Source organism: Strix aluco, chromosome 14, assembly GCF_031877795.1.
Source record: "Strix aluco isolate bStrAlu1 chromosome 14, bStrAlu1.hap1, whole genome shotgun sequence".
Classification (NCBI taxonomy): Eukaryota; Metazoa; Chordata; class Aves; order Strigiformes; family Strigidae; genus Strix; species Strix aluco.
Genome location: NC_133944.1, coordinates 6606836 through 6629058, shown reverse-complemented (window position 1 = coordinate 6629058; position 22223 = coordinate 6606836). Strand labels below are relative to the sequence as shown.

General features: G+C 44.6%; 1 protein-coding gene across 4 annotated transcripts in view; it reads right to left on the bottom strand.

Moving 5' to 3' along the window:
- Nucleotides 1-21510, bottom strand: part of MAF (MAF bZIP transcription factor) — a 192777-nt gene extending 171267 nt beyond the window's left edge. For 2 of the 4 annotated variants that reach the window (XM_074839174.1, XM_074839173.1), the window contains exons 1-2: nt 19399-21343; nt 8653-8719 (exon numbers count right to left, since the gene is read on the bottom strand). In XM_074839174.1, coding sequence (XP_074695275.1) covers nt 8686-8719; nt 19399-20486 — 1122 coding nt within the window. In that variant the 5' untranslated portion in view covers nt 20487-21343 and the 3' untranslated portion in view covers nt 8653-8685. Of the gene's footprint in view, nt 1-8652; nt 8720-16277; nt 16546-19398; nt 21344-21375 lie in introns of those variants that run through there. The other 2 variants (XM_074839175.1, XM_074839177.1) reach the window with 2 other exon arrangements.
- Between the last annotated feature and the right edge of the window lie 713 nt (nt 21511-22223).

Genomic DNA, 22223 nt, shown 5'->3' with positions numbered 1-22223 from the left:
TTGCAAAACTTGAGGGGATTTTTTCTTTTCTTTTTTTAAAAAAAGATTTAATTAAAAACACAAGATGAAATAAATATTTTAGGCAACCAGCAACAAAATGGGAAAATACCATGTGTTTGGAGTTTTAGTGCCCTCTGAGTGCTGGAATTTATTTGCAGCAAGCAGAAAATAGACAGCAAGCATAAAAATTCAGCAGATTCCCGCTAGTAAAATTATTTATCAAGCTAACAAGGGAGGAACCCTTCTAGTAGCAACAAGCCAGCAAGGAAAAGACGTGCCTTTATATTTTACCTTTGGGTTAGCACACCAGTAAAAATGCCAACTGACAAGCACTTCACATAAACATTTCTTTCTAAATGAGCTGCCTTGTTAGAAAAAAATCTAAGCAAAGGAGTGCTACAGTCAACAGACAGAAAAACCCAGAATGAATACTACATTGCTCCATATTACAGGAAAATATAAATAAAGACATAAAAATAATGTTGATGCATAAATGAATTTAATAAATTAACACTTCATTTTGCATTTAAAATAACTACTTGTGCTATAAATCTATCTTAGCTTCAGTTCTACCAAGAAAGAATACATGCCAGTTATCTATTATTTAGATCTTTCTTACCTCTGGAACTAAATGTATACACACACACACGCTCAAAAGAATATATACATGTGTGTGTGTGTATGTATTCACCATGTTGTTGTTAGCTGTGCTACTCAAGCCCCATTGCAATATTTATCGTATATTTATTTTATGACTGAAACCCTGAAGTCGGTTTTACAGTTTAGTTTAACGATACCAAACTTTGATTATAAATTATAAGTGGCTTTATTGCAGCCTGAAGAGGCAAAAAATTTGGAGACACTTGATTGCCTGATCCCAATTAAATTTTAAAGAAATAGTAAAGCGACACACATTGGCTGAATAGCCGAGCTCTAAGGAGCACTGCAAATTACTCCTGTTGGCTGTATAGCTATACCCTCCGAGCACTTCTTTGCTAGAATGAACATTTGACAATTGTCAGCAAGCTTTACAATAAAATCAAAACTAACAAAAGAAAACAAAAAAATAAAAATCCCAAGGATCTTTCTCAAGCATTATTGTTTTCATTGCAGAAAAAAATAGCTTGTGGGAGGGTAGGGGGCAAAATCAGACTCAGCATTTCAGCTAATTCTGTAACTCAGGAAGTAAAACCTGCCACAGTTGTTGACAAAGAGGGAAAAAAACCAAAGTTTTACACTAAACTGAGCGGTCAGAGGGATTCACAGGTTGGAGCAGCATTTCTGACCGATCTCAGATGCTTTTCTGCCCACAATTTTAAGCCAGACCCTGTATTACTCACTCAGAACTCCAAAGGCAGGCAAGAAAGACAGGAAAAGGGGAAAAAAGACACAAACAACTGGGAAAACAAAAAAAAAAAAAGTCTTTTTTTGAGCTTTTGCTCCCCTCAAAACCTGGCATTTGTCTCGCCTCTGCAGCAGCTCACAATGCAGGGAGAGAATGCAGTATCTCCCACTCCCTGTGCCAGCGCCCCAGGCTGCTGCTCCAAACAACCCTGTGCATTTCTGGGGCTGGGGGAGAAAGTCTCCAGCTCCGAAATTCCCACCCAAGGGCCTGATCCTGCATTCTTCTCACACCCAAAGAGTGCTGCAAAAACAATGGGATATTTGGGTGTGCGGGAAATGCTGAAGCGAGCTAGTATTTGTTAACTGCTGATGGATTACATTAATATGGATATTTGTCTGTAGGGGACAAACACTTTTGAGAAGCGAGTGCAACATTATGGGCAAAACATCAGCAATAATAACAAAAAAGGCTAGAGAGAAACATCATTGATGTAAACCATGAAATAAATAATATATGTCAACTTTTATGTTTCTTGCCTTTGATCTGGGTACAGCTGACATTAAGTCCAGGAATTGATACCTTTTTAGCTGAGAAGACACAAGATGTCAAGTTATATTTTTTAGTGCAAGGCCAACACGTAAAAACAAAGCTAAAGGAGTTGAAGAAGTGAGCATAACAGAAAGCATAGAGATTATCTCTTGTCATGGGAAAGAAAACAATGGAAGTTTCCATGGAAGGTGAGGGGCTAACATAATGCTGTCTTGACTTTGCCATTCTCTCCTTATTAGAATATAATTTGGGTCCAAGTGATATGGAAAGAGATTGCTACTGAGCACGGCAATGGAGTGCTGCGGGTGCCAATGCAGAATAAGGTCTAGAAGATGTACATACGTGTGTATTCCTCACTCCCTGCCTGCCTCTCATTTTAACTCTGTCATAAAGCTGTTTCAAAGTGGAAGCTGTTTGGAAGCACACATAAAGGCATCCATTAAAAGGCATTACATTAAAACTCCATTGGATCCTGCTGAAGTGATATAGAGGCAAGGTGAAGCATCACCCTAGAGTCCAGGGAATCTACTCCTGCCTTGGCTTTGGTGGAACTGAGCAAACATGGCCTTTGTTTTACTTTCTTGCTTACTTTTTAGTAGCACCAGCCCTCTAGTGCAGGTCTAAGCCCAGAGCCTCTCCACCAGCTCCCTCACGCCCCTGAGCTTTTACACCAGGTAATCAGGAGCAGAATTTGGCCCTAGGTGTCTACACTGGAGCTGAAATTGGATAAGTGGATTGTTCCCATTCACGCTTACAGCTGTTCCTGACCAAAACCACAGCCAGAAAAATCACAGGCATGAAGGAGAAATGTCACACATGTCTCCTCTTTAAAACGTGCCCCCCTCCCCAGGGAAACAGCTCTTCCTCTGGGAGACTCTGGATATGCTACTGTGCACCCCTCTCCTTTACAGCATGGCCTTGTTAATCATTTACATGGCTTCACACCCTTTTTCCTTAATTTAGTCTGTACCTTAATCTTGGTGACTTCGGCGGGCTGGTCTGTGCACAGAAGGGCCGGGGAGCCCAGCTCTGGGACGTCAATAACCCAGCACAATGCCTCTGCACAACACGAAGCCAGCTATTTAATTACCTATCACTGTTAACAAAAGCTCTCTTTATTTTGATTAACTTTGAGGGAACTAGGTTCCCCACCATCAGAGTATGTTTAAATAATTACACAGTACAGACTAACATGCCTGGAAACACAAAAAGAGGGGGGAGTAAGGAAAGGGGAGAGAAGAAAGAGAAGACATAAGCTCAGCCTTACTTCCCAATTTAAACTAGGAATGACCTCAGGGTCAATATTTCAGAGTATCTCAGATCAATTCAATTCTCACCTCCGCTGCCTACCTGCTAGCAAATGAACTTACTGTGCCTTCCAATAGACAGAAATGACTAAAAGGAAATCGCATTTAGCTGCATCTGAATAACCATGGTTATTAGATGATGCGTGCAGAGGAAAAATTACCATTTCCCTTCTCCTTCTCCTCCTTGCGATTGTCATTCTCACCTCACTGGTGATTAAGATGTAGGATGCTCTCACAGATTGTTAATTAGGTGTTAATATCTGCAAGGGGCCACAGCAAGCTCCTACACCTGAGGTCATTTCTCAGAAGTCAGGCTGTCTCCTGTGACAGTACCTGTAATTCCCATAGCTAGTTTGATTCCCACTCAACAGCTGGAGCTAGTGTTTCTTTCATGTCTGGTTTCATTTCCTATCTGAAATTATATGAGTGCTAATATCTTTATTATCTTTCCTGTAGAAGTGCAATGCTGGAGCATGGCACAGCGTGTTGCTCATAGGTTTCTTTTTTTTTTTCTTTTTTTTCCCACGGCATTTTCAAAACATTTCAAGCAAAAATCTTTACGGTTAGCAAATTTAGAGCTGAGGACTCCATTATGGATCGGGAGGGGTAGAAGGTAGGAGGGAAACAATAATAATTTGGGGAGAGAAGAAAAGAAAAGCTGCATAACTGCTGAATGATAATGGCTCGAACCTTGGGAAATAAAGGTAATGGCAGGAAGGGGAGGAATTACAAGGACAGTGTGACCTCTACACGTCTTGCCGGTGCACAGAAGTTATTCCATATATGTGTGTGTACATCTAGGTATTAAGGATACATTGTGTTTAAGAGAGAGAGGGGGCACATAACTAAGCCATGATTTGGATTACATTTTGACTCATTCAAGACCACGGTAAAGCTAAATTATGTGTAATTCAGAAAATTACCAGCTCCTGAAGCACCTAATCTTTGTACTCGTGGCCTGGTGCGCTCGGGAGACTAAATTCTCATCCTGGCAGAAATGATGCATGGACTTGGGCAACACCAGTGATTTCTCATCCTAGGGCACAAAATAAGGTAAATGACAAGTACTTCAATACACCAGCTTTCATTAAAAGGCTTCAAGGAACATTACAGCTATTTTTTAACTCCCACAAAAGCCTAGAAGGTAAGAATTAATTATCTAGGTTTATAACTGTGTAAACTGAGATATAAAGAGATCAACAGTAACAGACCTTTAGAAGAAACCTAAGATAACAAGTTTAAAGTGCTTCAGTATTTTGCTGAATCTAGAATCAAATAACTGGGTCAAAGTCTCACAAGTGAGTCAGACTGTAACTCCCAGTTTCTTCACTCTCTAAACATCGGGACTATATGTGGAAGCCTGAGAAGTAATTTTATATGTGGGATGTTAAATCAGTACTTTTCCTGTCTCATCAATCTCCTGTATTTTGGTACAGTGTGAATCATTTGGTAAGTGGCACAAATTAGAAAACCCAGAAGAGATGTTAAAAATATTTCCATTTTTTTTTTTAGCACTTCACTTAAAATCCTCTAGTAGAACTAAACAACAGCAAAAGTCACATCACTGGAAAATATTTTAGAGCTTATTCTAATCATAAGTGAAACTATTAAATTGTCTTTCCTGGGAATTTGGGGGGAGTAAAAGCTGTCACATACAGCATATACTTTTTCTTTGCTCATAAAGACTCAAGATGTTTTCATACTTCGTGCTCCTAGGAATTTGAGACACAGTAAAGTTTTGCTTTTTTTAAATACTTGAGAACATCTTTTTACCTATGTAAAATGACCTGTAAATTGTACAAAATAAGTTTGGGGAGAGGAAAGGAAGGAACAGAGGTTACTATCAATTTTTTTATCAAGACTAACATATTGCATCCCATTTGAAATAAAAGATGCTCATTTAGACTTAATATAGCACATCTGCTTGAAAAATACATACAAGGCTCCCATTGACTGTAGTGGGAACCTTGCCAATAATATTTCATGGAAGTTATCTTGATATCAGCTTCGGAAAATAAAGACATTTTACAGGGAGTACTAATTCAACAACTGAAAGTTAAAAATAACTCACTCCTACACAAAGAAATTTGATTGTTTTTACAGTTCTTAGCTTTAATTTCAATTTTGTCAGATGTATGGTCTGAGAATAAAACTTAGGTGAAAAGGTCTAGTTTACAGTGAAGTCGGGCAGTTTGACATCGCAGGCCATTGCCATGAAAAGAAAAATGATGTCATGAACAACAGTCTGACTTGATTGCACATCAAAAATACACTTGAACAGTATGAGGATGCAAAAGGTCTTGCACAAAACACAAATCTCTTTTAAAAACGCACGTGCGAATGCAGGAATAGCACTGAAAAGTAAGCAAATGTATACTTTAAGAGTGCCATGATTTCCCCTGTGTGAAAGGTCTTAGAGGTAAACTGGAAAAGGAACAGAAAATATATTTCTGTTCTTTACTGCTCCTTATTCTCTCCTTAGTTTTAGGGCTCATCCATATGGGGAAATTATGTAGTAAACTATACCACAGTGCTATCCATTCCCTGGGTGGACACTCCTACACTAGAGTAAGAGTGGATTTTCCTGGTTAATTTATTTTATTTTGAAAGCAGCATAAGATACATTGGGCGGAGGGGTGGGGGGAAATCCACCCTTATTCCCGAATAAGAACATCCATCCAGGGAACTCACAGCACTGCTACTGAGGTATGAGTTCAGATCTTGCTTTTTATTAGTACAACCTTCCCTGTAGACCTTCCCTTTGTGGTGGAAGTGTGAGCCCCAGGAATTCAACCGGGATTTTACCAAAGCCTGCAGTGGGGCCAGGAGTCCAAGCGGGACCTCTCCTCTCACCTGAGATGTAGGTAGGATGCAGTTTAGATCCCAGGGTCCATCATTGCCTCATCCTGCTTTTGGAGCTCTACAAAAGTCCTTCCTTTGAAAACTGAAATATTAAGTGTTACACACAGTGATAAAAACCACCAGATTTTTTTCTTACACTTCATTTTTAAGAGAAAGCCTGGCTACAGTTTTTAGTGTCAGAACCAAATTCTACTTTTCAACATCATTACGCTGATCAGGAAATAATTAGAGGAATATTTTGTTCCTGTTGATTCCATAATGTTGAATGATCAAGTTCTGCACCAAACGAAATACACTGAAGTAGGATAAAATATGCCTGGGGTTATGTATGTATTGTGAGAGACGTTCGCTGGGAGATGGAATAGGCCAACACATGGCCCTTGGAAAATAACAGTTGCCTTGTAAAATACCACAACGTACCCTTGGTGGTATTTTATGGGATAGCAACTAATTTTGTTATTGGTATAACAGCGTATATCATAAACACAAATTTCATCCTGCAGTGCTTACTTGGAAAGCTCCCAATAATCACGCCAGACTCGAGGGCATGGAGCAACACCACCGATTGACCTCCACAAACCCTGCTGCCAGCTGACCCACGAGAGACATTATGGTGAGAACCTCTTAACCAGCAACCACCAAATATTCCAGTCACACTCATAAAATGAATTGCCTTGAAATGTTAAAAGTATGCCAGAAATAACATAATTCCTTCAAAGGAGTCAAGTTAGTAAGTTAGACCACGGAGACTACTGTCCACTACTATAAATGTACAGTCTTAAATTCTCCCAACCAGACCAACTCCATGAATATCAAGTAAGTACACCTCCAGACAGTGTGGAGGTTTGGAGTTTTCATATCTAAGCTTATTATTCCTAATATCACAGAGACACTTCCCTGAATTGTCCTTCTCCTTCCCAAATTCCCCATCTGACCAGATGTCTTTCTCTCTCTTGCTTTCACCTGTCAATCATGTTCACAGCTGAAATTTGATTTCTCTCCCAACAGTAACCTTAGATGAAATATTACCATAGGGGTCAGAACTGTCTGAACCTTGCCATAAAAGTTCGTTAACTCTTCTGAGACCCGAGAGATATTTGCTTAAAAGTAACGGATTTTGATGCTGGGTTTTTTTGTTGTTTGTTTTTTTTTTCTCTAATATGTGAAAGCGTAACCACAAAATATCAGAAGGAAAGCATAAGGAATTGTCCTGGAGAGCAGCAGGCTAAGCAAGTGTCCATCAGGAAAAAAGCTTTTGCTTTTTTATTATATGGATAACAAGAATGTATATCATATATTATTTATATAAATCTAATAGTCACATATATAAATTACAGGAACCATGGAAGTTTTCCTGTGGGATTATTGAGATTAGAACCGTTACACTAGGAACAAGGTGATGGAACATGTGCTGCACCTTTGCAGTGAAAATATGAACTTGATGTATTTACTGTATTTACTTCAGCTGAATCATGACTTGGCTCTGTTCTTGCAAAAAGCATATTGCACTTTAAGCTCTCACAAAAAAACAAGTGGTCTGGTTTCCCTCTCATTTACAGTGGTGAAATTTTTTACAGAAAAAAAAATGTATTGCAGGCAAAACCCTACCCAGGGTGTTCCTCAGGGAAGTGAGCAGAGCATCAGGCTTAAAACGAACCTCTTCTGGTGCTTCTTGAGAAACCTATTCCCGCAGCCTATACACCAAGAAAAATTCCTCTCGGTGCTATTTAACGTAAAGTCTAGAGCGCCAATTACATCTTCCCCATCCTCACTCACATTTCAAATAAGAAAAAAATAGCAAATAAAAAATAATGAAGAATAAAACAAGCTTCATTCCATGAACTAATAAAATTCAATTTTTTTCTAATAGCACGTAACTGTTGATCAAAGTACAGTAGGCTGTATGGCAGTCTGTGCTCTTAAGTAAAATAGGAGGCTTCATAAAAAAATTCACACAGAATCTGTCATTGCAACCTTGCTGCTCATTTAAGCCACTTAGTATTTTTTATAGTCAAGGTCAATAAAAATCAGATTCCATGGAAAAAAATAAAGTGCCTGTTTGAGTCTAGCAGGGGAAGGGACTAAAAGTTTAATTCCCACATTTTCATTAGCGGCATATTTTTAGTCAATGTTGACAGACTCAATGAACACGAATTTCCAGAGGAAAGCAGTGCTGTGAATTAAACTCTATTGTAATTTGTAAGTACAGAAGTTGTCTAACACAGACTCGTGATTTTCATCAAGATCTGACGGAGATCTTCAGAAGACCCATCCTTAATCCCCATAGCTGATGTCTGAACGCTAGCATTTGAAGAAAAAGAAAGAAAACATTTGCAAAGGATTATATATGAGTTGTGGGACACAGGAGAGCTGCCTGGCTGACAAAATACAAAGCCCCATCATTGCAAATGGTTCTTGTAGGCACCTGAAAAATCAGCCTCACCCGAAAGCCAGGGAAACTGCACCACAGACAGTCACCGGCTCCCCGGGGTTGGACCAAAAAGCACTGTCTTAGCAGCAGAAAACAAAGCAGCGAAATTACCACCCCAGCTGAAATATGTCAAATTGCTAATGAAAATGAAAACATACCTTTTTTTTTTTGACCTCAGGTAACAGGGATTTTCACATCACTGTTGTAGATGATTCTCTTGGGTACCTAATTTAGTAAATATATTAAAATAAACCATTATTAAAAGGAATTTTTAGCATTGTAAAACATGTCTGTCCTGCCACTATGGTACAGAATGCGACCTTTTCTGTTCAAATCCTAAATTAAATTTAGAAAGTCTCTTGTACTGTTTATTAACTGTGAGTGAGTGAAGAAGAAATTAACACAGATTGAAGTGAAACATTTCTAGCTCACACATCTAGTCTTTACTTCATATTAATAACAGGAGACTCTTACTGACAAATTACCTTAAAAACACGTTTATATTTGTCTCACTAGTGAATATCAGCTTTTAAGACCAGAAAGCATGTAGCTTTCTGTATTTCTTTCTTAATGATTGTTATTAACTGCACTAATGTAATTGGCAAAATAATAATCAATTTTTGTACACACTCCATTATTTTCCAGACAGTAGTTTAATAACAAAAGCAGAGCTGTCATTTCTCCCTGCGGTTACTCACACTGTACAAATTCATCCTGTCAACACATATTTAAAATCTAATTTAAAAAAAAATCAACATACGAGTGAATCTCTGTACAATAAGTGAGATAAGTCAGTGAGTCAATCCACATTTCTTAAATATGGATATTTTGTTGTGTCCCTTATAGTTAACTTTCTCTCCCTGAGTGTGCATACACAGGCTTATATAGATATTTTCTATAAACGCCTGCAGGAATGCTTCAGCTCCATTCATTTATTGTAACCGTACAGCATAATCAGGGCAAGATAAACCACAGGTCTGATAGCAGTTTGAATAAAAAAACAAAAGCAAGACAAACTATAGGCGCTTTTCAGCATTTTGATCCCAGATCAGCTCTGCAGCTTTGAAAACAAAAGTCTGCTGCATGTTTGGTGCCAGCTGAATGATCCCTCTCCCACATCCCACCCACAGGTGGGACAGGCACATTGAAACGGTCCCTGCATGCCCCTGAAAGCAGAGGTTCCTGTTTTTTGGTTTTCCTTTTATTTTTTTTTTTTTGGGGGGGGGGGTGAAAGGGGACAGTGCTTCCCTAAATGCAATACTTGGTACATGGCCCAGGATATCTTAAAGCAAATGACTCCCGTAACCTTTGGTGTCATTTTCCTCAAGATGACCTCTGCTTTCATGCCAATTGGTGAATCCATCTGTTAGTAATGCATGGGGCCGAGAGGAATGGGTACTCAAGCCTCACACCTGAAGAGCATCCAGAAAGCGATGTGGTCAGCCTGCTTTTAGCAGTCTCAGCCCTTGCTGTGGCCAGCCCTGCTCTAAAACCACAACCATTCAGTCACATCACAGGAGACCTGAACAGGATGGCACCAACCCGCTTTCACCAGCAAGGCACATTGATTCATTTAGCAGCTTTATTTAACTATCAGTTTATTAATAAGGAAAGAGTCAAAGAAAGTAAGACAGCATGAAGGCAGCCAGAGACACTAAGCAGATTTATTAATTTAAGGAGGCTGATCACTTCATTTATCTGACAGAGTTGGTGCAAGAGAGTTATACTTCAATAAGTTTTCTACTCTGTACTGTGCTATTTTAAAAGGATTTCACAATAAAGGAAGCTGAAAGACTGTGCACAGTCTGGAGACTGTATCTGGTGTGACATGAATATAGTATTTTAACCAGATTTAATCTTACAGTATTCCCTCCTCTACAATGACTTTGCAGGAGGAAACCCTACGGAAAGGAAAATCTGTTCATCCCACACCACAAAACAGTGAATCGCATTGCAGGCTCCAGCAGCTCTTCCTACATAATAAAATGTTTTCATCAGGAATTTGGAAGCAGTAAGGGGGGGGGGGGGGGGGGGGGGCGAAGAGTAAAAAAATACTAGGTCTCGTTTGGTTCACTTTCAGGCTCATTTTCATTGTCACTAACATTTCATTGCAACAACTCCAAGTGCTTGAGGAAGCTGGGGCTGTTCGCAAGTGGAGAAGTGGAGAGCACCACAGCTTTAGAAGCTGATAGCAACAAATAAAACTGATCCTATCCCCATTCCCTTTAGCATCATGACAGCCCACTGTCAAGGCCTTGGCAAGAACTTTTGTTTCAAAATTGGAGAAGTGGGTTCAGACCACAGGAAAGTGAATCTGCCTGCTTTCTTATAGAAAATGGCTTTAAGCTAATTGCATACACATTCCAAAATACATCCACACAGACTTGGGAAACTCAGTCTCGGAAAGCACTGTTCTCCGTACTTCAGATTCTTTAAAAGCCATGAAATGTAAATTCCCCCCCCCACAATCTTGCTCCCTGCAGAGATCTCAGGGCCTCATCAAAATGTCATTTAAAAAGCTTCCTTTGATTGCAGTGGGGTCTAGATTAGTTCTGTGTGAGCACAGGTGAAAAGAAGGAAAAAGAAAAGGAAGGAAAGGGGGGAAAATTAAGAAAAGGGAAACAACAGAGAAATGATGAAACAGGAAAAGAGGGAAAAAAGAGAAAAAGAGGAAAAGAGAAAAGAGGTGAAAAGAGGAGAGAAAGAAAAGAGGAAAGAAGAGGAAAGAAAGAAAAAAGAAAAAAGAAAAGGAAAAAGAAAAGAAAGGAAAAGAAAAAGAAAGAAAGGAAAGGAAAGGAAAGGAAAGGAAAGGAAAGGAAAGGAAAGGAAAGGAAAGGAAAGGAAAGGAAAGGAAAGGAAAGGAAAGGAAAGGAAAGGAAAGGAAAGGAAAGGAAAGGAAAGGAAAGGAAAGGAAAGGAAAGGAAAGGAAAGGAAAGGAAAGGAAAGGAAGAAAAGAAAAAAGAAAAGAAAAGAAAAGAAAAGAAAAGAAAAGAAAAGAAAAGAAAAGAAAAGAAAAGAAAAGAAAAGAAAAGAAAAGAAAAGAAAAGAAAAGAAAAGAAAAGAAAAGAAAAGAAAAGAAGATAAAAAACTGCACAAAATACCAGGGGAAGTGCTCTGAGAACGTACCTAGGGGACGGTCAGCCAGCTGAAGCCGCCTGGGTGACACACCGGAGCTAAGCTCTGGATGCACGGACGGATCCTTTAGTTACGCACAGACTCCCCTTTTGTTCCAGGAATTGAATTTAGAAACAAACAAACAAGCAAACAAGCAGACAAAGGATGCTGCCCTCACCCTGCCCCGTCCCGCCCGGTGCCCGCCCGGGTCCCTGTCCGCCCCCTCCCGCTCCTGGCTGTGGTGGGACTCCGGGGCTGGGGGCAGCCCCCAGTCCGTGTGTGTGCGGGCACCTCCACCCCCCCGCGCCCCGGGGGAAGTGTGTGCCCGGGGCCGGGGGCCGCCGAAGGCCGGTGTCCCCCGTGGTGGCGGCCAGGCCGGCCTGGCCGGGGCGGTGCGCGGCCCCTCGCCGGGCCCGGCCCCCCCCCGGTGCGACCCGCCCGCCGGCCCCGGCCCCGCCGTGCGGGCTGTGGGTGCGGCCGGGGCTGCCCGCCGAGCCGCCGGCGGGTGCTGATGGAGAGCTCGTCGGGGGAAGAGGGGGGGTCACACCGTTATGTAGACACCCCCTCCCCGGCCCGGCTTATTTTGAAGCTGCTCGAAGCAGGGGTTTAAAAATCCGCGACAGGATTCTCTCAAAATGTGCTGCTCTCCCCCGGCCGAGGCAGGTGCCGGGCGGGCAGCGGGGAGGCAAACGTGTGTGCCCCCCAGGCCTGGGCACCCTGCTCTCCCCGACACCCCGCAGCCCTCGGGGACATTGAGTTTAACACCGAGAACCAAGGGATGAGGGGCAGGGAGATGCCAGAGCTCGCACTGAAATAGGGTGTTGAGCCTTAACGCCTCCGTACGCAGTCACTGACATTTCTGCTTTAACGGGGGACAAGCTGCTGAGAACATTTTTCAGGACTGTGCTTCTTTATGAATTAACAATCGAGAGCGGCAACCGAGGACACTCCATTCCCTACCCCCGCTGGAAACTTGAAGACACTGCTCGATTTGTTGTTTGCTGGGTGGTTTTTTTTCTGCATGGTGCAGAAACACCACTTCTAGCAAACTTCTGCTCTGGCTTTGATTCCCTCCTTGCAAGACGTCTCATAGAGATGGATTATAAAATAACAAAATTAAAAAAGTGAAGGAAATCATGTCGCAAAGTCCACAGGGTTCCAAACCAAGCAAGGAGAGAGGCAGGGCAATCTCCATCCCCGTAACTCACTGCACCACAACTACAGGCCTGCACACTTCACTGCTGCGTTGGAAAAGTGGCTCTGGTTTAAAAGCTAGACTTCGGGGGAAAAAAAAAAAAAAAAGTGGGTACAGCAACAGCGAAAGAAAATTATCATTTCAGAGAGCGATAAGATATGGGCAGCTTGCATCGGGGGCACTGAGACGTTATCACACTGTGCCGGGTCAACCTGATACAGTGGTAGATAGCTGGGGCTGGAGCTGGAGCTGCCTATCTGACATTACACCCGGCTACAGCCGATCCCTGGCCTTTTGCTTTTTTTCACTTGAAAAGTTAAGTCACATCCTGGACTATTTTTGCATCAAGTTGGCTTAGAGCTCACAAATCTGAATGCACTCAGCCCTCAGAGAGTGACAAATGTTATTCTCGGTCCTCCCCCACAATTTCAGGCAGTCAAGAATTAGATGCGGCAGAGTGTACACTATCTTAATCTATTGATTTGTATGTGCTGTGCCCAAAAAATTCATTAGAGGAGCCTTAAAAGTGTGAAGTGGTTGAATGCTCAGCTCTCTCCTAAAAAGACAAATTCTCTCAATAGCCGCTCACCTCTGCCACATCCTAGGGTGTGCTACCTCGTGTTATTCACACTGAGACCTGCACTTAGATATCTGAAGCATCTGACTACAGACGGCTTGAGTGTCTGTGTGTGTGCACAAGCAGGATTGTTTTTTGTCCCGCCTGAGCAAACAAAATCTATCACACTCTCCATAGCTACCCCTGGAATGCCCAAGTCTCATGGCAGCCGCTCACAACACAACGATTTGGAAAGAGGGAGGGAAGAAAGTTTATTTACAAAATCTTAAATCCTAACACTGAAGTATGTAGGATTTTTTTTTCTTGCGTGAAATTTTAAATTCAGCCATCTGAACAGGTGTCAGAAACAGTGGGTCCATTTAGCTCCTCTGATGATCGGAGTAATAAATATAGAGGATTTCCTTTCAATGCAGCACATGCTGAAATGACACCAATGTAGTTCTGGCATCTGAGCAGATAATTCTGATATATGCATCATTTCCTCCCTAAATCCAGGAAGCAGCTACACTCTCTATCTGATATTAGTATATTATGTCAAATAGAAATTGGTATTAAAATTATGAATGATTCTAGATCAAGAACTTCCTACACACTACGCAGAGGGAGGGGGAGGAAACAGCTGCGCAAAAGCTTTCGGAAAGGAAAGGAAAAAAGAGCTGGGAAAGTTCATTTTTTAAACTAAAAATTTGCTGCCATGTTTCGTGTGGGGGTAGTTTTCAAGTGGCATTTTGATTCAGCGCAGGCGTTTTTGTTTTAAAAGGGCGAAGAAGACTTTCTAATAAATACTAGCTCTCACCCCTCTGTTTGCAAACGGGCGCTTCTCGCACGGTGCCTGCCCAGCGGTGGTGAGAAATTGTTCAAGAAATAAAAATACACTGGTGTGATCGGGATATTTCCCTCCCTTCTCACCTCTTTTTTTTTTTTTTTTAGGATGTGGTCCGGGATAACATTTCTCAAGCAGGGAAAACGCTGTAGCACAAACACAAAAATACTCTTGGACTCTGCTCATCAGAAGCCCAGGGGTCAGGCAGAGGGTTATGTTTCATTTTAGGGGGGAAAACAAGAAAGGCTTAAGGGTAAGGTGGGATGGGGAGGGAGGAGGGGGCTGAGCCGCAGTGCACACCATTTCCCAGTCAGGGCCACTCTCTGTGCACATATCTCCCGGCACCGGTCACATGAAAGTTCTTTGCAATGTAGTTAATAAATGGGAAAGCGCTATAGGACTGTGGGAGAAATAGGGTGTTGTTAGTGATGGAGAGATTAAGGCCACGCACGCCTTTTGACAGACGGTTGCCCAGCTCGGACAGCGTTCCCCCTGCTTTAGCCAGAGAGGCACCTGCCGGAGAACAGTGGGATCCTGCTCCCCTTTGAAATCCTGGGGATTGTACCTCCGAGCTCAATGGGAGCAGGATTGAGGCCAGAGTCAAGCGAGGGGTGATTAATGAATGTAGGTTATTCAGAGCAGAGCGGTTCCAATTAGTCCTCAGCAAGCAGTCCTGCGGCAAAGGTGGGCACTCCCCTGCCATGATTCATACAGAGAACCCCAACACTCGCTTTGCTTTAGTGAACATTAAAACATACATCTATTTTTTTTCCCCTTCAGTTGGGCAGTTGGCGTGTTTCGGGCTGAAATTCAAGTGCAGCCTAAGGAAGGCTGATTTTTTTTTTTTTTATTTTATTTGCAAAGCAAGATTGCAATGTGTCATAATGATGCCAAACTAGGAGAGAGCCTTTTTTCCCTCTCAGGTTGGGTGTGTGATGGGAATTTTCCCTTTTGCGCTCAGTCTATTTCTAGGAAGGATTTCTCTTATCACTGTTCAAACAGGATGGGTTTTTTTTTCCTCTGAGAAAGAAGATACTTCAGGGAGGCAGCAGTGCTCCCCTCACTCTGTGCTACTCAGTTCACAGTACTTCAAAAATCCTAATGCCTGCTCCTAACTTCACCTGCAAGGAAGCCTGGAGCAGCAGAAGGGCGCGGGGATAAGGCTGGACCAGAAGTGGGTCCTGCTCCGGGAGCTGGGGGCTCTGTGCTCCCTCGGGGGCTGCAGCACCGCTTCGGTGGGGGCTTTGCCAAGGAGAGGCCTCCTTCCTTCCCTTCCTTCAGGCAGGGCTCCTTCAGGAGCTCTCAGCAAGGGCAGCAGTGAAGCCTCTAAGTGACCCCCTGCGAAAAAACCTGGACATCAGTAAAGGCTCAGCCAGGGAAGGGGAGGCTGGAGAAGAAATAAAAAGCAGCCCTGTCTTTATGAGAGGAGATAATTCTCTGTTCAGCCAATAGCAACCAGTTTACCCACAGATTACATATTAACCAGAAAATAGAACTCGAATTAACCAGAATCTGGAGCTTGAACCATTACTCAAACCCTGGTGCAACAGCAGGTCAGATGCCAAAGGGCAGGTTGGTGCCCTGGCGCTGGGGAGGGGCAAGGTGCAGCATCGGCATCGGGGACCACGGCCACCAACGCCCGCTGTCACCCACGGTGGGGCTGGCTGTCCACACCCTCCACAGGGACCTCAGCAGCAGCAGGTTGACCTCCAGCAGCACCCAGTGCCCACTGACGCAGGCTGTCGTGGGTGCAGGCGCTGCGGGGGGGCTCAGGGTCGCATCCTGACCTCGGCACACAGGGCAGGATGGGGTCCAAGCCGTGGGCTGGACCAGCCAGGCAGAGGAACTGCAACAGGTCCTCTCCTTCCAGTGCCACCAGCACCCAGGAGGGATGACCTTACAGCTGGGAAGAAGTTGCACCAAGAGCAGCAGGGGGGAAAAATATAAAGGAAAAAAAAAAGTGCTGGGTTTATGAGCCTGAGCCTGGAGATAAAACCCTCATCCTGGAGGGGCTGGAGCATCCTTCGTAGAGGCCTCCGCTTCTCAAATAAACTGGGCAGATCATCCCATTCAAAGAGCACGAGAGGGCTCTGAAAACGGACACTGGAGGCTCTCGGGGAAGGTGGCTTTAAACGAACTGGGCTTGAGGGTTTGAGGAGCCTTTCGAAGTCGAAATGCCCTTCGACGTGGAGAACTGAAGAGGGGCTCGTAGACCTGAACATTTCTAGCACATTAACCTTTGCAGTGATTGTTTAGGACAAATAACTCTCAAAAGTTGGAGGAAGTCCTTTGATTTTTTTTTTTTTTCTCTGCTCCTCAGTTTTCTCTGCGCTTTCTAAGGCCTGTAGCAAAAAAAAAAAAAAAAAAAAAGGGAAAAGAAAAAAGAAAAAGAAAACCACAGGGCAAATGAAAGAAGGGGGGGGGGGGGCAAAGAAAACTAAAAAAAGGAGGCAGTATGGACCCAAATGGCACAAAATCTTTCGATCTAGCGTTAAGTGGCTCTGTGACAAGCCAAGCCTGATCCGGTGTCATCTCTTACTAGAGACAGGCATGCTTAGCTGGGATCAGATGATAAGAGGATGTGAAGTCTTCCCTTTCACTTCACTCCATCATAAAACAATCAAAATATAGGGCCATATCATGTCATCAGGTTTTTAAGCAGACCTCCCCTTTGAGATCTCCTAAAACCTGGTGGGATGATCTGAGTCACTGAAACTGCGCTTATTGCAATACTGAGAAGTCAGAAGCAGCACCTGAAAGCTCACGTTTTTCATCTACCTGAAAGATAACTTGATTTCTAGTGGGCAACAATTTTCCATTTTACACAAAGCTATCCTTTCCCTTCTCCCCTCCTGGCTATTATTGAGTCCAGCTCTTGTATCAGCATCACCCCTTTGCCAGGCAGTACGCTGAAGTACTGCTCTCGGAGTTATTGAACTTTAAACTACAGACTAAGAAACTGAGTACGGAATCAAAAAAATGCAGTTTATTATTGTAGATTATTCTCTCTTTTGATATAACCATAGAGTCGAAAATGAAAGAAAAGCACATAGGAACATCACACGTGGTTAGTTAGTAACTCAAGATATAAAACAATTTTGCACAGCAAAATATGTAAAAGAAAAAGTAACTGACAAGATTTTTTTATATTTATTGTGGTAAGATTTACTTTCCATTTTTTTTTAAAAGACAGGATATCAGTCCCTGAAAATAAAATTTACTGATTATTGCCTTTAAAACTGTGGAATTTTTGAAGTTACAGAAAATCCAGTTCTGCACCACAATACAACTGTAAAAAAATCTGCATCATTTTAAAACTGTGCAGTAATGCCATCTTTATAACTGCATAAATTGTATTAGCGTTCTAAACAGGTTCGTAATTTTTTTTTTGTTTTTGTATTATATGCTTGCAGGTTATATCTTAGTGCAATTCAGTCCCAAATACTTCAATTTTGAAAAAAAAAAAAAACAACCCATACATTTTGAATGTAAAATACCCCTATAGATATAAACAGGGGTGCCTCCCCCTTTTAATACTTTGGTTTTCAAATACAGTCAGTGGTATAGCAAGGACTACATATACCCAACTTATATTTAAGTTGCAAGCACATGCTGCATAAACTACTTTTTAAAACAGTCCCGTTGCAAATTCTACCCCCCTTTACATCACGACAGTAAACAATTTAGTGCATCAATCTTTAAAAAAAAATCTACATCTAAACAGACCTAACTCTTTCGAATTTATCTATAACATTCCTTTATCTGTAGCATACATTTTAACTGGGCTAACAGATGACAGAAACTAGAATTAAATTATATACTAGGAACCCAGAGCATTCCACATTTGACAATGACCAAATGCAAAAGGAAAAAAAACAAACTGGGGCAGATCACTTAAAATTAATTTTTAGACTGTTTTAGGCAACAGCATGGTTTCAATGTCCCCCCCAAGTGGGATGTGAATTTTGTTTTTGAACATCTTTCCAAAGTTCTTTTTGTGTTTGTTTTGGTTTTGTTGGTTTTGGTTTTTTTTTTTTTTTTTTTTTTTTTGCCACATTAGGTTATCAAAATCCATTCTGGCAGGTTTTTTGAGAGGGAATGCTTCAGTGCATTTAAAAGGAAGTCTGAAGTTTTGAGTAACTCAAAGCAGTTTTAGAGCAGATGCAAACTTTAATGGGGAGGAAGAGGAGGAGGAAGATCAAAGGTTGCACTTTTTTGCTTTCAACCCAAAAAAGTGATGAGGCAATAAAACAAAAGGATGAATGCCATGCCATAATAGTCTCCAAAAGTCCATTTCCAAGCAAAAGAAAAAAAAAATAATTATACCATACATGACCAGCATGCAGGGTTTTTTATTAATATAATGTCTCTTTTTCATAGTCTTTCGAAACAGTTATAGTTCATTGTTGCTAAGACAAAATAGCAAGCGTAATGCATGAGATGAGTATGGGATTCTAATGGCAGACTAAAGTCTCACGTTTGGCAGATTAAGGCCAAAACTCACATGAACACACTGAAGGTTGATGCAGGCTTGATTTTGGCAGGTTCATCTAGGCATATCTCTAGTTTTGCACAACAACGCTAAAAACTGATGGAACGCAGCAAGCTGGAGTCTAAAAATTTCACATTGTTTTTGTATTTTTTTTTGTTTTTGTATTGTTTTTTATTTTTTTTAATTTTATTTTTCTTTTTGCAAAGCTCAAATCTCATATGAAGAACTCAGGATGGCAAAAAAAAAATAATCTGACTTTTTTTGGACACAGCAAGCTCAAAAGAAAAAAATAACCTCATGAACTTAAAAATATATATATAATGTGGATGGCAGGTTTCAAAGAAGAGCAAGCTTCATATGAAGAACTGAGTTGGTGGCGAGTTGGATCTTTTAAATTTAAAAAAAAAAACAAAAAACAAAAAACAACAGCAAGCCCCCACAAAAATAATAATAATAAAAAAAATAATAAACAGAAAAGGAAGTCATGTAGAACTTTAGGTTGGCCAACACGGAGCCAGCCCACCTTAAAAAGAAAAAAACAAAAACCAACCCAAAAAGCAACTTTGTTTTAAAATTGTTTTGAGTTTAAAAAAAAAAAAAAAGTAATAGAAGGTGGCAAGCTGGGTTGTCGCTCTAGCAAAGCCCCCAACAACAACTCACACGGAGAACTTTTAGTTAAGGTGGCAAGGCTGTGGGAACTCACATGAAAAACTCTGGAGAGGAAGGGTTGTCGCTGCTGGATCCGTTTTCTCTGAAGCCATTGCTGACCAGCTTCTCGTACTTTTCCTTGTAGGCGTCCCTCTCCCGGACCAGCCTGGAGATCTCCTGCTTTAGGTGCTCCACTTGCTGCAGCAGCTGGTTCTTCTCCGACTCCAGGACGTGCCGCTGCTGGACCCTCTTGAAGCGGCAGGACTGGGCATAGCCCCTGTTTTTGAGGGTCCTCCTCTTCTGCTTCAGCCGGATCACCTCTTCCTTGCTGACGCCCCGCAGCTGCCGGTTGAGCTCCCGCACCGACATGGTCACCAGCTGCTCGTCGGAGAAGCGGTCGTCGAAGTGGAGGCCGCCGCCGCCGCCGCCGCCGCCGCCGCCGTGGTGCGGGTGGTGCAGCCCCCCGGCGCCGCCGCCGCCGCCGCCGCCGCCGCCGCCGCCGGAGCCGGCGGCCGAGGAGGCGGAGGAGGGCGGCGCGCTGCCCGGCGCCGCGGCGTGGGGGTGCCCGCCGCCGCCGCCGCCGCCGCCGTGGTGCGGGTGGTGGTGGTGGTGGTGGTAGTGGGGCGCGCCGCCCTGCGCCGCCGCCGCGGCGATCACCGCCGACACCACGGCGGCCGCCGAGCCCATCTCCTCGGCCGGCACGGAGCCGCCGGCGCCGGCGGCCGCGGCCAGCTGCTGCCCTCTAGCATAGCCATCGAAGGCGCCGGGCAGCGGGTGGTGGCTGCTGTTGATCAGCGCCTCCACCGCGTCCTCGGGGCTGAAGCCCAGCGCCTCCGGGTTGAGCTGCTGCGGGTAGCCCGTCATCCAGTAGTAGTCTTCCAGGTGGGTCTTCTGGTCGGTGCCGGAGCCGGGGCTGGGCGCCGAGAAGCTGGGGGACGGGGGCACGGAGCTGCAGGGCGTGCTCATCGGGGTGGAAGAGAGCGATCCCCCGGCGATCAAGCGGCCGCACTGGCTGATAATGCGATCGGTCTCCACCGGCTCCTTTTTCACTTCAAACTTCATCAGATCGAAGTCATTAACATATTCCATGGCCAGGGGACTGGTGGGCAGGTCGGAGCTGCTCATTGCCAGTTCTGATGCCATCCTTTTGCTGCTGACAGTCCTCCAGAAAGGGTGCGCTCCGGGAGCGAGGGGACTGCTCTGAGTTGCCACCGGGTGAGCCAGCTTGATTTTTGGCGAGCTCTGCTCCGCTCTCTCCTGCCTCTGCCTCTCGCCACGGCCCCTCGCAGCCTCCGCTCCAATTCGCCCCGGCTGCTCTCGCTCCCGCTCCGCGTTATCCTTTGCAGAGTCTCCGCTGCCGCTGATGCATCAGAGCGAGGGGCTCTCGCTATTCGCCTTTTGCATAAAGGGTTTTTTTTTTTTTTTTTCTTTTCCTCCTCTCTCCCTCCCTTCTCTCTCTCCTCTCTCTCTCTTTTGCAGCTTGCAAACTGCAGCTGGAAGTGTTAGCTGGTGTTGCTGCGAGTAAATTTGTTGTTGTTGTTGTTGTTGTTGGTTTGTTTTGTTATTTTTAACACTTCATGGTGCCTTTCCTCTGGGCTTTCTCATGCAAAGTGCAGAGCGAGAAGAGAGGTTCATCGGGGAAGGGAGGAGGGAAAAGAGAGCGAAGACAAAAAAAAAATCAAAGTCGATATCGCAACCAAAATAATAATAATAATAGTAGTTTAAAAAAAAAAAGAGATAGAGGAAAAAAACACTCGACCCCAAAGCTACAGCGAGAAGATGAAAAATATTTTAAAGGTTTCATCCAGCAGGAGAGTTTAAAAGCATTGCTGAGTTTTATAGCGCTCCTGACGTCAAATGGGAAATTGACTCGGCGGCCGGACCAATGGGCGGCCGCCATCCCAGCCCTCATTAGCATAATAGTCTAGAAACAAGGAAACTTTTCGGAGCTGTCAATCAGGGCCCCATCAGCTGACTGTCAGCTGGGGAGCGCCTTAACCCCTTCCTGCCCGCCACCTCCCGCCGGACTCACCGGGTAAGCGGGTGCGGGACGGGGTTGCGGTGGGGCCGCTTCTCCGCTCCGCTCCGCTCCGCTCCTCCCGCTCCTCCGCCGCGCCGGGACGGCCCCGGCCGCCGCGCTCCCCGCGGCCGTGCGCGCCTTCGGGCGAGCGCCCTGCCCCGGGGCGGGGTGCCCGGGAGCTGCCCCCGCCGGGCGGGCGGTGCGGACACCCGAGGGCGCGGGGGAGCTGCCTCCGGCCGGGGAGGGGGGAGCGCCGGGCTCTGCGCCCCGGCGGGGACCCGGCAGCGCGGCGCCGCCTCCGGGGCCGCTGGCAGCGCGGGGCTCCGCCGCGCCGGGCGCGGAGACCTTCCCCCGTGCCGGGGCCGGGTCACTCGCTCCGCTCCGCTCTCCCGCAGCGCCTCTGTCGTTTATCGATTATTTTTTTTACGGGGACAGGGCATCGATTCCTCCATCCGCTCCACACACACACACACACCCCCACCCCCCCGCCGAGAGGTGCGAAAGCCCTGCGAGTTTGCAAGCCCCGCGCCCGCCCCCGCCGCACTTGGCCTGCTGGCCCGCACTAATTAATTTAATACATTTAGAACTAATTGTATTTACTTTAGCCTTCCCCCCCCCCCCCCCCCAACCGCTGGGAGGGGGCCGGGGCCGGGGCCGGGGCCGGGGCCGGGGCGGGGGGGGCCGTGGAGGCGGCGGGCGGGCAGGACGCGGATCGGCGGATCGGCTCGGTTTAAACCTCGACAGCGCCATCTCTCGCCGAAAGGTCAGTGCCGAGGCGGGCCCCGGCCGGTGCGGAGCCGCGGGAGCCGGGCCGGGCCGGGCCGCGCCGTCGGGGCGGTGGCCGTGCCCCCCGCTGAGGC